This window comes from Pseudoliparis swirei, chromosome 4, assembly GCF_029220125.1.
Source record: "Pseudoliparis swirei isolate HS2019 ecotype Mariana Trench chromosome 4, NWPU_hadal_v1, whole genome shotgun sequence".
NCBI classification, from domain to species: Eukaryota; Metazoa; Chordata; class Actinopteri; order Perciformes; family Liparidae; genus Pseudoliparis; species Pseudoliparis swirei.
In genome coordinates this window covers 10420008-10434085 of record NC_079391.1, presented here as the reverse complement: position 1 = coordinate 10434085, position 14078 = coordinate 10420008, and the positions used below count along the sequence as shown (strand labels likewise).

General features: G+C 40.3%; 1 protein-coding gene across 1 annotated transcript; it reads right to left on the bottom strand.

Annotated features, from left to right (window-relative positions):
- Positions 1-4666: 4666 nt before the first annotated feature.
- On the bottom strand, positions 4667-13618 carry LOC130192790 (fibulin-7). Its single transcript, XM_056412950.1, has 8 exons — positions 13497-13618; positions 11206-11365; positions 10952-11125; positions 7997-8122; positions 6365-6550; positions 6148-6285; positions 5778-5913; positions 4667-5581 (listed from the first exon to the last, which is right to left on the bottom strand). Exons 1-8 carry the CDS (start codon positions 13557-13559, stop codon positions 5218-5220), a joined length of 1347 nt encoding a protein of 448 aa, XP_056268925.1. The 5' UTR covers positions 13560-13618; the 3' UTR covers positions 4667-5217.
- Between the last annotated feature and the right edge of the window lie 460 nt (positions 13619-14078).

Below are 14078 nucleotides of genomic sequence, written 5' to 3'. Positions count from 1 at the left end.
ATTCAGCCATCATCAATGTTATTTACGTCTGCGCTTTTGTTACTGACATGCCAAAAAAAAAAAAATTGTAAAAAGATTACACTCCAACACAGCGTGAGGCTCTGGAAACAGAGGGGCCTGGACTCCTTGGGCCTGTTTCCAGGGGGCTCGTGCATAATATACAATGTAGTCAGAACGTATAATGACACAGACTTTCTGTCTATTGTTTTACTGCCTCGGTACTTAACTCATGGATTTAAAAGGTAACACGATTTTTTAAGGTTGCGTTCAACCTTCAAAATGAACGTAGAATGTGCTGCATTTTGCCTTCAGCAATGCGAGAGTACAGCCCAAACCATGACATCACTTCCCCATAGTGTTCGACTGCACTATAGTAGGCAATGCCTTTATTATTGTTCATCAACAGTTTTTAAAGCCATTCTGCTGTTAAAAAAACAGAACATTAAACATTTTCCACCGAAGATGCAAACACAGAAAGTGATAAATTTCTGTTGTCTTTGCCTTATCGTTTGCTTTATGACAATTACAAGTCCAAAATGTATCTGTATCTATACTTTCTATAATGCAAGTAAGTTTCCATGATCTTCTTGTTGCGCCCCCATCAGGCTCACAGAAGAGTACCGATGTTCTCAGCAATTACATCAAGTACAAAACATAAAGTGAGTGGGAAAAGCAGGATATTTTGGACAGAGATTTACACAATAAATTAATTTTAATGTGTGTTATTAACATGATATCACTCTTATTATTTTATACAACAGTTATTGTCAACATATATCACAACACCCTTGGTTGATTGAAGTTGTGCATCTGTAACATCCTGTTAGTCCCATGTGGGTCTCCTGACTGTCTCCTGATTGGTCATTCCCTTCACCTGCTCACTATCACCTGCCCCTGGTTTCTCCCTCTGCCAACCCCACACACATATACTGCCTGCGTTCTCTGTTCTCGTGAAAAATTGTCGTTATTATTCCGAGTATGTGCATAGCCTTCCAGCATTATTTTCCCTTGTCAGCTTATATGTTTAAAAAAAATATTTGTGCCTCACCTCGTCGAAGATGCAAACACGTGTTCCATAATGTTCCTGTTTGTAATGTGTTATCTTCATCTTATCTTTGTTTTGCTTGAAAACAAAACAATATGACCTTTTATATACTCAATATATCCAGCAGTGTGTTCTTTTCAAAAGTCTATCAAACAAATGTCCGTCTTAAGAAATAACTTCACTCAGAATTTAAGTTAATGTAAAGCCTTAATCTTGTACTTGTACTTGAGTCTTTTTAAATGTTGCATGTTACAAACTGCAACAACACACATAAAGTGATGAAAGTAAAACATCTGTTTGAAAGAAAAGGCATCATGTCTCCTCTGGGAGCAGCAGAGGGCAGTGTAACACCATGGTTTGGAAGCTTGCACAACAACTCCATGATTCCTATCTCCTCTCCTTTCTTCCTTCCCTCACCTGCATACCCACATTAAATGGCCCGGAGCCAAATTGACAGTGGAGTCCTGTCTACACTCTTTGGAGCCTCAGCGGACCCAGTCGCACTCTTCTTTGTTTCATCCAACTTCAGAGGAGACAGATGTATTCCCTTTCAAACGTAAGTACCAGTGATAACCCAGCATGCTGTCAAAGAGCGTGTGCTCCATGGTTTCCTGTGACCGTACCTCAAAACCATGAGATCAGGATCTTGATTTCAGTCCCTGTACACACTGCCAGCACTCATTCAGGGTTTTTATCTGTGCGGTGTGCCACATTGAGAGAGCAGTAGAGAAAGGATGGTGGCTATAGAGGAGTGGGGATAGAAGGATGAGATTGTGGGTGTAATATGATACGGTGGAGAGGAAAAGAGAGGACTGCGAGGGGTGAAAAGTGAGACAGCAGACAAATCATCAGATTTCAGACCAGGTGCTCTCAGAGAGGCCACTTTTCAGGTCCTTGAGCACCAAGCTGGTGCTCACACAAGCAGAGTAAACATCGCAGAAATGGTAAGCTGTAGATGAAAAGACGGTGGAGTATTTGGGTTTTATTGGGGGACAGAAGTAGAAAAGGAGTAAACTTTGGATACTGAACCAACACCTCGAATGGATCCCTAAGGGACAGACGAAAGAACGGCCTCCCAGCTCACCTCCTCCTTGGCTTATTCTTCCAGCGGTGGACTGAAGAATAGTGAGAGGTCTATTTTGCTGCGGTAATAAAGACAGCGTTTTTTTATTCAGCCTGCACCCCTCAGCCATTGACCGGCTGCCTGGAGTAAACCGTCTTCTATTCAGCCCTCTCTATTCAGCCATCACTCGCTGTCTGCCTCCCTATCTCGAAGCATCTTCTTTCTTCACTCAGCGTGCAATCTCGTTTTAGGATCCTGTGGCTAAAGCTCTGCCGCCCCTTCAGCTGTGTTCTCAGCAGTGTTGGGAGTAACGCGTTACAAAGTAACGCGTTACTGTAATTCCACTACTTTTAGCAGTAACGAGCGTGTAACGAAGTATTTTTTTAATCAACTAACGCAGTTACAGTTACTGAAATTTAAATGAGTTCGTTACTCGCGTTACTCTCTTTTGTGAAAAATGAACACTTGCAGACAAGAAGACAAGCTAGGCTACTTTAGCTGCTTCTGATCTGACATCGCAGGACCTTGGTGGCGCAATGATATTGTAACGTCTCGGACGTTATGTCACTGATGACACGGAGACGGGACGACGTTATTAATCCTCCCTTTATTGGGCATTCACCAACACAGACAGCTGCTCCTCTCAGCTCAGCAGCTCGAACGTCATCAACAACAACGGTTCCCGTCAACCACCCGTAACTTCCGTTTTCCGACAGGTTAACCCCGCCTCCCCTCTACTCCGCCAATCACAGGCACGCCTCCCCTCTCCTCCGCCAATCACAGGCACGCCCCCTCGACCAGCACGCACGGTGCCACACTGTGATTGACAGCCACTTCCAGTGTTGCCAGGTCCGCGGTTTTTGCCGCTGGTTGAATTTTGTGTCCGCTGGTTCGGGTAGACCTATTTTGCATGCAAATTACATGAATATCTTTAAATAAAAATCCATATTTTAAATGAAATAATTTATTTATACCCAAATCCTATCAAACTGACTCCAGATCAGCACGTACACGCCTCACTAGCACCCCCCCCCCCTCAATTATATGCAGCACCTCAAGGCACCTTTGTTTTCTCTTTTAATTAGTGTTAATACTGTGTAGGCCAATCACTTTTATTTCATTGGGCCTAATGTGGTAAAAAAAAAACACTGTTAAATCACTGAGACAGTTATTTTGTATTAAGTTAACTAAAAAAGGGACTTTTGTACTCCTGCTTGATTTGAAGGCCTGTTGCCCTGTTGATTGCAATAAATAGGTCTACAACATATGTTTATTGTGTTTGACTGTTCAGTACTGTTCATGACATTAAAAAAGCAGACATAAAAGTAACTTAAAAGTTACTTTCCCGAGTAACTAATTACTTTTGATATACAGTAACTAGTAAAGTAATTCAATTACTTTTAAAAGAAGTAACTAGTAACTATAACTAATTACTAATTTTCAGTAACTTGCCCAACACTGGTTCTCAGTGAGTCTCAGCCACAGTATGGAGCCTCCTCTGCAACTGAAGACATCCTGTTCGTCTCCAGTGAACCTACACTTTGCCTCGCTATCCACAGATGCACTTGTGCGTTAGTTTCTCAGACTTGTGTAACGTCAAGGACTAGAGAGATATCTGGTGCAGCACAGAGGTGACACATTTCATTACACTTCACGAAAATGCCACGACTTTTCCAAATATACACCTCTGCATGAAGGGGAAATCATCACACGCACCTTACTTGCAGGGAGCATGTGCTTTTTTTTTTGTGTGTACTTGTTTTTCAGATTTAAAAGTTAAAGTTATTCATGCACTGTAAGAACACAGTGGCTCTATGAGCAGCCTGTCTTTGGCTGTCTGTCTGCTCAACAGCACTGCTCTGTGTACAGCGAGAAGTGTTCCCCAAACAACCATTGCTCACATATATTACTGCTTGTATAAAATATGTATATTTAAAAAATATATTTTATATACAGGACTGTCTCAGAAAATTAGAATATTGTGATGAAGTTCTTTATTTTCTGTAATGCAATTCAAAAAACAAAAATGTCATGCATTCTGGATTCATTACAAATCAACTGAAATATTGCAAGCCTTTTATTCTGATTTATTGCTGATTATGGCTTACAGCTTAAGAAAACTCAAATATCCTATCTCTAAATATTAGAATATCATGAAAAAGTATACTAGTAGGGTATTAAACAAATCACTTGAATTGTCTAATTAACTCGAAACACCTGCAAGGGTTTCCTGAGCCTTGACAAACACTCAGCTGTTATAAATCTTTTTTTTTACTTGGTCTGAGGAAATCTTAAAATTTTATGAGATAGGATTTTAGAGTTTTCTTAAGCTGTAAGTCATAATCAGCAATATTAAAAGAATAAAAGGCTTGCAATATTTCAGTTGATTTGTAATGAATCCAGAATGCATGACATTTTTGTTTTTTTAATTGCATTACAGAAAATAAAGAACTTTATCACAATATTCTAATTTTCTGAGACAGTCCTGTATATATGACGGCTCTGACAGCATATTGCTCAAGGTAACATTTTATGCTTTTGCAAATCAAAAAATCAACTTTGTATGGTTTATATGGTGTTTTAATGATTTTATTATAATTGTACCGTAACCAGAATATAAATAAAACATGATCTTTAAGAGAATTACAAAATCTTCAATATACATGTCAACATCGTAGGACTGTCAATGACTTTCTTTCTAGATGGCCTGTCTATATTTTCTAGTTCCTCCAGTTTAATGCTGGTTCACTGTTTGCTACATCATGCCATTCACCTTTTATATCTCTTACACTTATTTCTATATTTGTGCAATAAATATGTTAAAGTTCTTCTACACAAAACTTTTGATCTTCTAGTTAAATCAACCTATGGATATATCACTCAGAACCCGTCCATGTGTTCCACCAGCTGACAGGTGTTTACCCTTCATCACTTCAGTCAGTATGCTCGTTCATAATGACTTCACTCAAGCTTTGACACTTGGCTGCAGCAACCTCTTTAGCAAAAGCACATTTTAAAGATAGTCACCACAAAACATCCGATTGTCAAGAGTTTTTAGCTAAATCCAAACCAGACTTCTGTGCTGTAAGTCCATTTCCACGTTCACTCTCTAGAACTCATACTGGGAAACAAACATTGTGACTTTGGTGATGTACCGCCCCATCTGGACTCGTCTCTCCAGCTCGCTCATCTCCACTTCTGCTTCCAGTGTCGCAGGGCCCTGCACTCGGTTCACCAGCATCAGCTGACCTGTCACACGGTCTGAGCGCTGGACTGTGAAGTGGCGCCGAGCTTGCCTCCCCCCCAGCAGGGAGAAGCGAAGCGTGTCTCCAATTGGACGTAATGCTGAGACCCTGAACATGACACGAGGAGCTGACAGGTTTGACACGACAGCCAGGTAATGGTAGGAGAAGGAGTTTGGGGTCTGGGAACATGCCTTGTTGTCCACAGGACAGGGGTTACGTTCACAACGCCTGCAAAAAGAGTTAATCCAAGAATGAGAAATGGTGTTTAATCTATGAAATTAGACGAGTTATACAACATTTGTATTTGGTTTAAAACTTCATCCCCATATCTACTAATTCAAATAAAGAAATCACAGTTATTTATACCGTGAGGTGAAAATCTGATTTGGGTGCAAAAATAAAGAAAATGATTCAGGATGCTCACATTGACGACGTCTTGACATATGCAGCATTAGGGATTTTGGGGCAGTCCACACGGACACACTGGAAACCACCGTACGTGTTAATGCATGTTTGGTCCTTTGTGCAGTTGTTTTGTCTGGTGGCACACTCATCAATGTCTTTGAGGAAACATAAATACAGTAAGACATATACAGAAAAGTTATTGAAGACATCATTACATCACACTCAACTTCATTGTCTGATGTATGTGTCATTTCCTGCCGGATGTCTCCTCACTCACTTTACATTCGGCCCCTGGCCAGTGAGGGGCATAACAGGATATTTTGTAATAATTTGACATGAAGAAAATGAAAAGTGATAGCAAATCAAAATACACAAAAAGACACACCTACCTTTACAGCTGCGTCCATCGCGGGTCACATTGTACCCGATAGGACAAGAACAGCGGTAGCCTCCAGGTGTGTTAACACAAGCATGTAAACACAGTTTCCCAGCCTGACTGTTATGGAACAGCTCACATTCATCTATATCTAAATGTGGAGAATACACACACAGTTAGCATTCCATTATAGGAACAATAAATGGGCACAGGGGAAATATTAGTCCTACCAGTGCAGGTGTTGCTGTCCCTGCCAGAGATGGTGTATCCTGGCTCACAGGTGCAGTGGGTGGTCCCCTGCGTTAAAGTGCAGCGTGATGGACGAACAAAAGGCCCCATGGTGGCAGCCGGCAGGGTGGCAGCAGCGGCCGTGGTTGGGGAGGTGGCGGCAGAGGTGTTTGTCATGGTGACAAAGACTGAATGAGAACGACAAGAAGGAGGAATAGTAAGTGTTTTCATCACTTGCTGTATTATTTTCAATTATTTCAAAGTTGCCTTTTTCGGTCATATTAAGTGTGAGTTGTAATCCCATGTACAGATAATCTCTATTTGAAAACTCAACATCATGTCATGACGAGCCTCCAAAATTCAACATCTGTATGCTTGTGATTGATGTAATACAATTGGGTTTTTTGAACGGGCGGGCTGTTTTTTTCAAGGTTTGGGACAAATATATTGTCACCATGTGAAGATGTTTGTATCACTCAGCCGAAGTAATTTATTGTGTGTCTACTGTCTTGTATACATGTTTATATTGTTTCTGTTTATACCATGCAAGTGCCTTTGAGTACATTTTAGAATGCTATATAAATCAAATGTATTATTATTATTATTATTGTCAAATGATTTACTTAACTAATTCAAAGAATCATTCTAAAATGTTTCTATATATTAGGTGTTTATGTAAAAGAATATACATATATCTTTTCTTATCAGACATTGTCTGAAATTCTAAATCCTCAAATATTGATATTGGCCTAAAAAATACCACACATTATATAGTTTCTACCTGATTCATGACCATGAACCCACGAGACAAGGCTCTAAAACTCCTCAAATAATAGATCGCATAAGATATCGAGTAAGTGAGTATAGTCATAAGTGCGCCATGTTGAATTGTAGGTTGCCCAAAAGAATAAATAGAGCCATTATCCCATGAGCAACAGACCTAACAAACGTTATGCCAGCATGTCTATTATACAGAGAAAAAGCAACACAATGGGCTCCAGAAATGAACAATTGTCAATTCACATCAGAGAGCAGACTGCTTTGGTCTGGAATTTAATAAAACCCACTTTGTGCTATGTAGCACTGTCTTTGGCTGGCTAGCCAAACTACCTGTCAATGTGATCACCTTCGCAGACAAGGAGAATTTGGATACTAGCCGATAGAAATATGCTCTGCAGTAAAGGGCTGTCTTGTATATTTATTACCTTCGCATTGAAAATGCGGAAGGTTATGTTTTGATCGCCGTGTATTTATTTATTTATTTGTATGCGTGTTACTCGCATAACTAAAAAAGTATTAAACCGAATCGCATGAAATTTGGTGGGATGATTGGTTATTATCCGGGGACCATTTGGTTAGATTTTGGGATCCATCGGGTCAAAGGTCAAGGTCATGAAAAGGTCAAAATCCTCTTTTGACCATAGCGCGGCCAATTTCTATCCAATTGGCATGCAACTAATGCCAAAATGTTCATAATTCAATGCCCAATCTTGTGATATGCGATGGTATGCGCTCTACCGAGTGCCCGTTCTAGTTTCTAATATGCATCTGCTCATATTAAGGTATCAAAACAGTTGGTGCAAGCCAAGGCCCAAATCCCAGGTATCTGAAATGCACTACAACTCCATACTTACATGTTGGCACAGGGCTCTGACAGGTCAGTCCAGCCCAGTCTTTAGCACAGACACAAGAGAACTGGTTCACTTCATCCACACACGTCCCACCATTCAGGCACGGAGCAGACGCACACTCATTGATGTCTGAGGGAAAAGACAGACAGGAAGGTTGTACAAGGAGACTTCATTGCTACATTTGAACCTCATAGATACAAGGAGATATGCAACCGAATATCTTATATGATAAGAAGATAAGACATCATTGCATGTGCATGTTAAAGAGTGAATAAGAAAACAATGGAGGAGATGACTTAATGTTAGTGTAGGAAACTTTTTCTCGATCAAATAATCAAGGGCGTAGGTTTGCATATGGTCCATAGTCACAATCAAAGTTTTGGGAACGACACAATTGTCCCCACCAATATGTTGTTCATTTAAAAAATATATAATTGTGCACACTATATTCGTAAACTTATTCGTATTATTATCTATACTATGTCCGTCGCCCAGAAGAGTGAAAACTACATTTCCACGTTTTTAGAAACACTCTGAGTCGTAACTTGGAGAGAGGGCTGGCAGTAGTCACGGTAAGCTACTAAAATAGGCAGGATATATATATATATAGCCTCGTATTAGTATTTTGTTTGGTCTCAGCATTAATATTGTTGACTCTTTCCTGGTTTGTAGAGAAGAAAATGGCACCAAAAAAAGAAAAGAGATATGCAAAGTTTGTTCACCACCCAGAGGGTAAGTAGCTACCAAGAAGCTCAGGTCGTTGATAGTTAACGTTAGCTAGGAGTAGGCTAACTACCCACTCAGTTCAAACCTGCATCATTTTGAAATGCATTCAGGAAATCCAGTGCAGATGTAGTGCAGGTTGAAGAAGCAGCAGCTGGACTACATCGGGGCTTCAGGTGAGGTCTTACTCATGGCATCTTGTGAAGAATAGCCATGCATTCGCAATAAAATGCAAGTACGTTTGGGAAATCTGACCTGATGTCAGCACTTTTGGATTGTGAATTTTGTGATATTGAATGGGAACAAGTTATTAGCTGATTAAAATTGAGCTTTTGAGTTCAGGAAAAAACAAGACTGTTCCATAACACCTGAACCTATTACCTAACTATTCTAAATTGATTTAAAAATAATTACTTATACTTCTCATATAAGGTCTACATTTCTTCATTAAGGCATTATTTTGAAATGCATTCAGGAAACTCAGAAATCCAGTGCAGATGCAATGCAGGTTGAGGAAGCAGAAGCTGCACCATCAAGGCTTCAGGTGAGGTCTTAAATGTATTCTGTGTTGAGTTGTATTATCACGGCTGACTGTATAAACATTGTCTACCTGTTTTAAGTGAGTTATTATTATGTTAAAACATGCATGTGCAGATTAGGCTAAGTTTTCAGTGTCCTGGACAGGAGGAGACCGTCATGAAGTCAGTGTAGCAGTGTCCTGGACACGAGGAGACCGTCATGAAGTCAGTTTAGCATTGTCCTGGACATGAGGAGACCGTCATGAAGTCAGTGTAGCAGTGTCCTGGACACGAGGAGACCGTCATGAAGTCAGTGTAGCAGTGTCCTGGACACGAGGAGACCGCCATGAAGTCAGTGTAGCAGTGTCCTGGACATGAAGAGACCGTCATGAAGTCAGTTTAGCATTGTCCTGGACATGAGGAGACCGTCATGAAGTCAGTGTAGCAGTGTCCTGGACATGAAGAGACCATCATGAAGTCAGTGTAGCAGTGTCCTGGACATGAGGAGACCATCATGAAGTCAGTGTAGCAATGTCCTGGACATGAGGAGACCGTCATGAAGTCAGTGTAGCAGTGTCGTGGACAGGAGGAGTGAACCATACCAGCCTGAGCTGAAATTACAGCAACAACAGCACAATAAGTTACAGTTTCAGGCAAAGTGGTATAGTCAGTATCTGTGGCTGCATTATAGCCCAACATTGAAAAGGGTACTTTCTTTTGAGTGTCAAAGCATCAAAAAGACCACTGTGGGAAAAAGAATGACTCAGCCTTCTGCGTAAATGGTTTAGTAATTGGAGAAATGTCTTTGAAAGCTTTAATCGCCATCAAGCGAGTAAAGCACACCATCATGCTGTAACAACACATGCATTGGAGAAAACGTCAGTACACACCCAAATACTAAATGCAATGGCTAAAACACAACAGGAGGCAGGGCACTGTCTTATTAAAATTATGATAGATTTATTTAAAATTGTCTTATTTCTTTTGACACTAAACAACTGGTAAAAGTTGTTTTTATATATATTTTGGATATAGAATATACTGAAACTCTATATTGGCATTCGAGCAGAAATTTTCTTTATTTAATGTTTTATTATTATTATCATTTATTAAATGCAGAATACTGGTTTGTATTTAAACTACGGTTTTATTACTGTGATAACGTTTAAATCAGTTCCCAGTTACGCAAATTGTAATACATTTTAATAAAGTTTGGCTGTTTTTGTATATGGTGTTGGGGGAGGGGGAGTGTGTGTTTGTGTGTGTGTGTGTGTGGGGGGGGGGGGGGGGCTGGCAGTGTCCCTACCGATGCTGAGACCAAACCTAGACGGCCTTGTTTGAGCTGTTATCTTAAAGTCAGTGAGCTGTGAGAGGATATACAGGCTGGAATATCACATGTCACGGCATTCAATAAACTCTTTGGACAACACGCAGAGTACATAAAGAGGAAATATGATCATGGGACACACATGAAATGTATCTCTACATTAAAAAAAAAGGTTGGTGACAAGCATTGAAAACAGAAAGAGGAATGTCAATAGAGAGCAGGAGAGGGGAAGGTTACAAAAGGACGATGAAAGGGTTGCAGTGATCAGTGGGTTAGATAACAGGATGAGTGAAGGTCAGGGGGAAGAAGAGGAGAGAGGAGGAGGCAGTGGAGAAAGTGACCATCACAGTGAGGCCGGGTAGCTAAAGATCATCAGCCCTGTTATGTCACCTCGGCAGGTAGGCTGCTGGCCGCCCCAGGTCAAGCTCTCCTGACACACCCTGCTCTCTGATCCCACAAGTTCATAACCAGGGTCACACAGAACGTGGACCTCATGGCCCACACCGTGTGACTTGCCGAGTTTCCTCCCATTGATGGGCCCGTCCAGTCTCGGGCAGGTGGTACCTGAAGGTGAGAAAGAAGCAGAAAGGCAGATATTTCCACATTAAACATTTAACATCTGTCTTTCTGAGGGTTTTGCTTACTGTTGATGGATCTTGTGGTCTGCTTCCCAGTGCTGCTCTGCAACAGGTTTATTTTCTTCTTCAGGTTGCGAAGACTCTGCAAGTACGAGGCTTCATGGGTTGAGAGAAGTTTCTGAATCTGCTTCAGAGAACCCTGTATTTCCTGTCTACTTGGACAGTCCTGGAACAAACACAGAGAGGAGAAATAATGCCATTAGGTGTTGATTAATATTTCACAACAAACCTTTTCAAAGCTATACTCCTTGTGTGTCTAGATCATAAGTGTGTCAAATCTTTAGATTTGAATTTTTTATATATTTAACTTTTTTACAAGCGTAGTCATATGATGGTAAGCACTATCCTTCAATGCTTTTGATTTGATAAGATTATGATTTGTGTTAACATTACATTCTTCTAAACCACAGCAGCATACAGTATTGTACTATACATCGCTTTACTATTTGGATCTTGAAACATACCTAATCTATCTTTTTTTCTCTCAGATTTTCTTGAAAAGGAATGCTGTTCTGCTGAAATTATGAATACAGAAAAGCTACAAATTGAAAAGTAAATATTTGTCGACATGGAAAAAGAGACCACAGGACCACAAGCCAGTGATGACATGCATGTATTAGCCAGATAACTAACTTTACATTTATTTTCAAGACGATGTTGAAGATTTTTTAAAACATTTTTATAGTGTCTAAGCTAAAAATACGTACTTACCTATAAAAAAACGTTGTATAGTTACCACACATTCTCCATTTCATCACACTCAATCATGTTGCATTTTCTTCCTTTTGACAATCCTGTCTATGATTGAAAATGTAGCCACCAGATTACCTCATACATTACACCATGTTTTGTTTCTTAGTAAAAAATACTGTTTCCATAATGAAATACATTAATACCTGAGGTTACCCAACCAAAGTAAATATATTGCTTTATTAGTCAAATGTGCAAATAGATGTTTTAATTAAAAATGTAATTAATTCGTGGCAATAAACAAAACTTTAATAAAGGATCAGCTCCTCAGCAAGTAAACAAATGAGGCGTCTAAAGGAGTGCCCTTGAAGACCTGAGTACAGATGCTGGGCTGTTATATGAGCCAGTAAATGCAGTAGAATCACTGTGTTTGGCCAATGTAAGTATTTGCAAGCGGCGACCTCGTCCTCTCAAAGCCAGATACTGTAACTCAGTCATAAACACAGGAACACTCTCTGAAAGTTCGCTATTCTCGTGATGTGGTTTTCATGCATGACCCCGTCTGGATGTTTAAAAGCTTAATCCCATAAAGTTATGTAACTGCCATGTGCCATTTTAGGAGAGGGGATGAAATCAGCAAAAGTTGACTTGCTTTTTATGATGTGGTGGATTTTGGGTTTGGGGTCAGTCTGTCGGGTATAAACGCCCTCAACATAAACATCACCTCGGTTACGACCTCTCTTTCTATTGGCTGCAGGGAAGAGGTAGTGGCTCTGACTTGTTTTCTAACCACGTCTTTTTCAACAGTGTCATTCTCCGCCTTCTGCTCTGTCCACTCGGGCATTTTTTCAAACAACCAATTAGTGTTTTCGTCCAGGCCAGGGTTATGTAAGAAGAGTCAACATTGGCTGAAAACACCTTTCTGATTTGGAAAGAACTAGCGTTTGGAGAGCCTTCAGTCAGCTGGGAGGCTGGTGTTAGTTGTCAAAGGCCTCTTTCTTCCCGTGTGAAGCAACATTTCACATGGCTTCATGTTAACTGGCTGTGTAGGTGGCATGCAGTTCAGGAGCTCAAGATCACAGTGCAGTACTATTCAATCTTCAGATTATCACCACTTTGAAACACTCAAATACAACTTCAAACACCAACTTCACACATACATCAACACATTAAAGCATGAGGACCATCTCCCAGGAACACGTGCACAAACAAAGACAAACATGCCCAAGGGAGTCAGTCACAAAAATATGCAGTTTTTTGGAAACATTTAGCAGGATTGCATTGAAGCAAAGCGTAGATGTATTGAGTGCATCCACTTACTGCCTCTGGGGTCGTGTTCCTGAAGCTTGCATGCAAAGTGAAGGAGGCTCAGAATGTACTTTGTTAAACATCTTTTCTGTGAGGCCAAGCAAGGACACTCACAGTAAAAGCTGTTCTGAGAAAGGTAAGACAGATTTAGGCCATTTTTGCATTTCAAGCTATGCATGATACTTATTACGAGGTATATTGTAATCAGTTATAGATATAGAATATAACTGTCTTTGTAAGCATGTGTCAGGGCATTCAACTCATTCCGACTGCATTCGCCTGTGATTGAGTTCACTCACCTGTCCAAAAGTAGGATGGAGCGAACAGAAACAAAACAAGGTGATGAAAATCTCAGCAATCATGTTTCCACTGGTCCAAACCAACACGCAGATGACAATCAGTCCTCAAATGTGTTAGAAGTCTCCGGCGGTGTGAACCGAGTATGTGCAGAGTCTCCAGGTGAGAGAATGACCACAGTTGGCAGTTGGAAAAGCTGCTGCAGAGAACCGCCGAGGAATGTTGGGTTTACTCTTCAGGAGCCAATCAGGGAAAAGAGACTTTAAGAAAAATGTGACCACATTATTATCCCTTTACCTAACTTGGTGTGTACTTCCTCTCTCTTTGAGCAGCTTAGTTTGTAACTCAATTATACACAAGGGAAAGAAAACTGAGCGCTACTGTTCTAGATCACAAGTGAGATGAAAATCATTATGATTGACCTGATATTACTAGTTTTTTATGTTTTTGTTGGTTATTTGTTTCTTGTGATGGACACAATGTTCACTCACAGTAACGTAGAGAAGCTACAGACAAGATGTGCACATGTCGTGTACTTTTAAAAAATCGGACTGAACAAAATCTGTCATATTTTTCTCAGGTTA

What these genes read in the sequence shown, in the direction of transcription:
- LOC130192790 (XM_056412950.1), bottom strand. Translation starts at nt 13,559, where the DNA reads ATGATTGCTGAGATTTTCATCACCTTGTTTTGTTTCTGTTCGCTCCAT. An exon ending in TCCATCCTACTTTTGGACAG is followed by an intron (nt 11,366 to 13,496) that starts GTGAGTGAACTC and finishes TGTTTGTTCCAG; the next exon opens with GACTGTCCAAGTAGACAGGA. An exon ending in GACCACAAGATCCATCAACA is followed by an intron (nt 11,126 to 11,205) that starts GTAAGCAAAACC and finishes TCTCACCTTCAG; the next exon opens with GTACCACCTGCCCGAGACTG.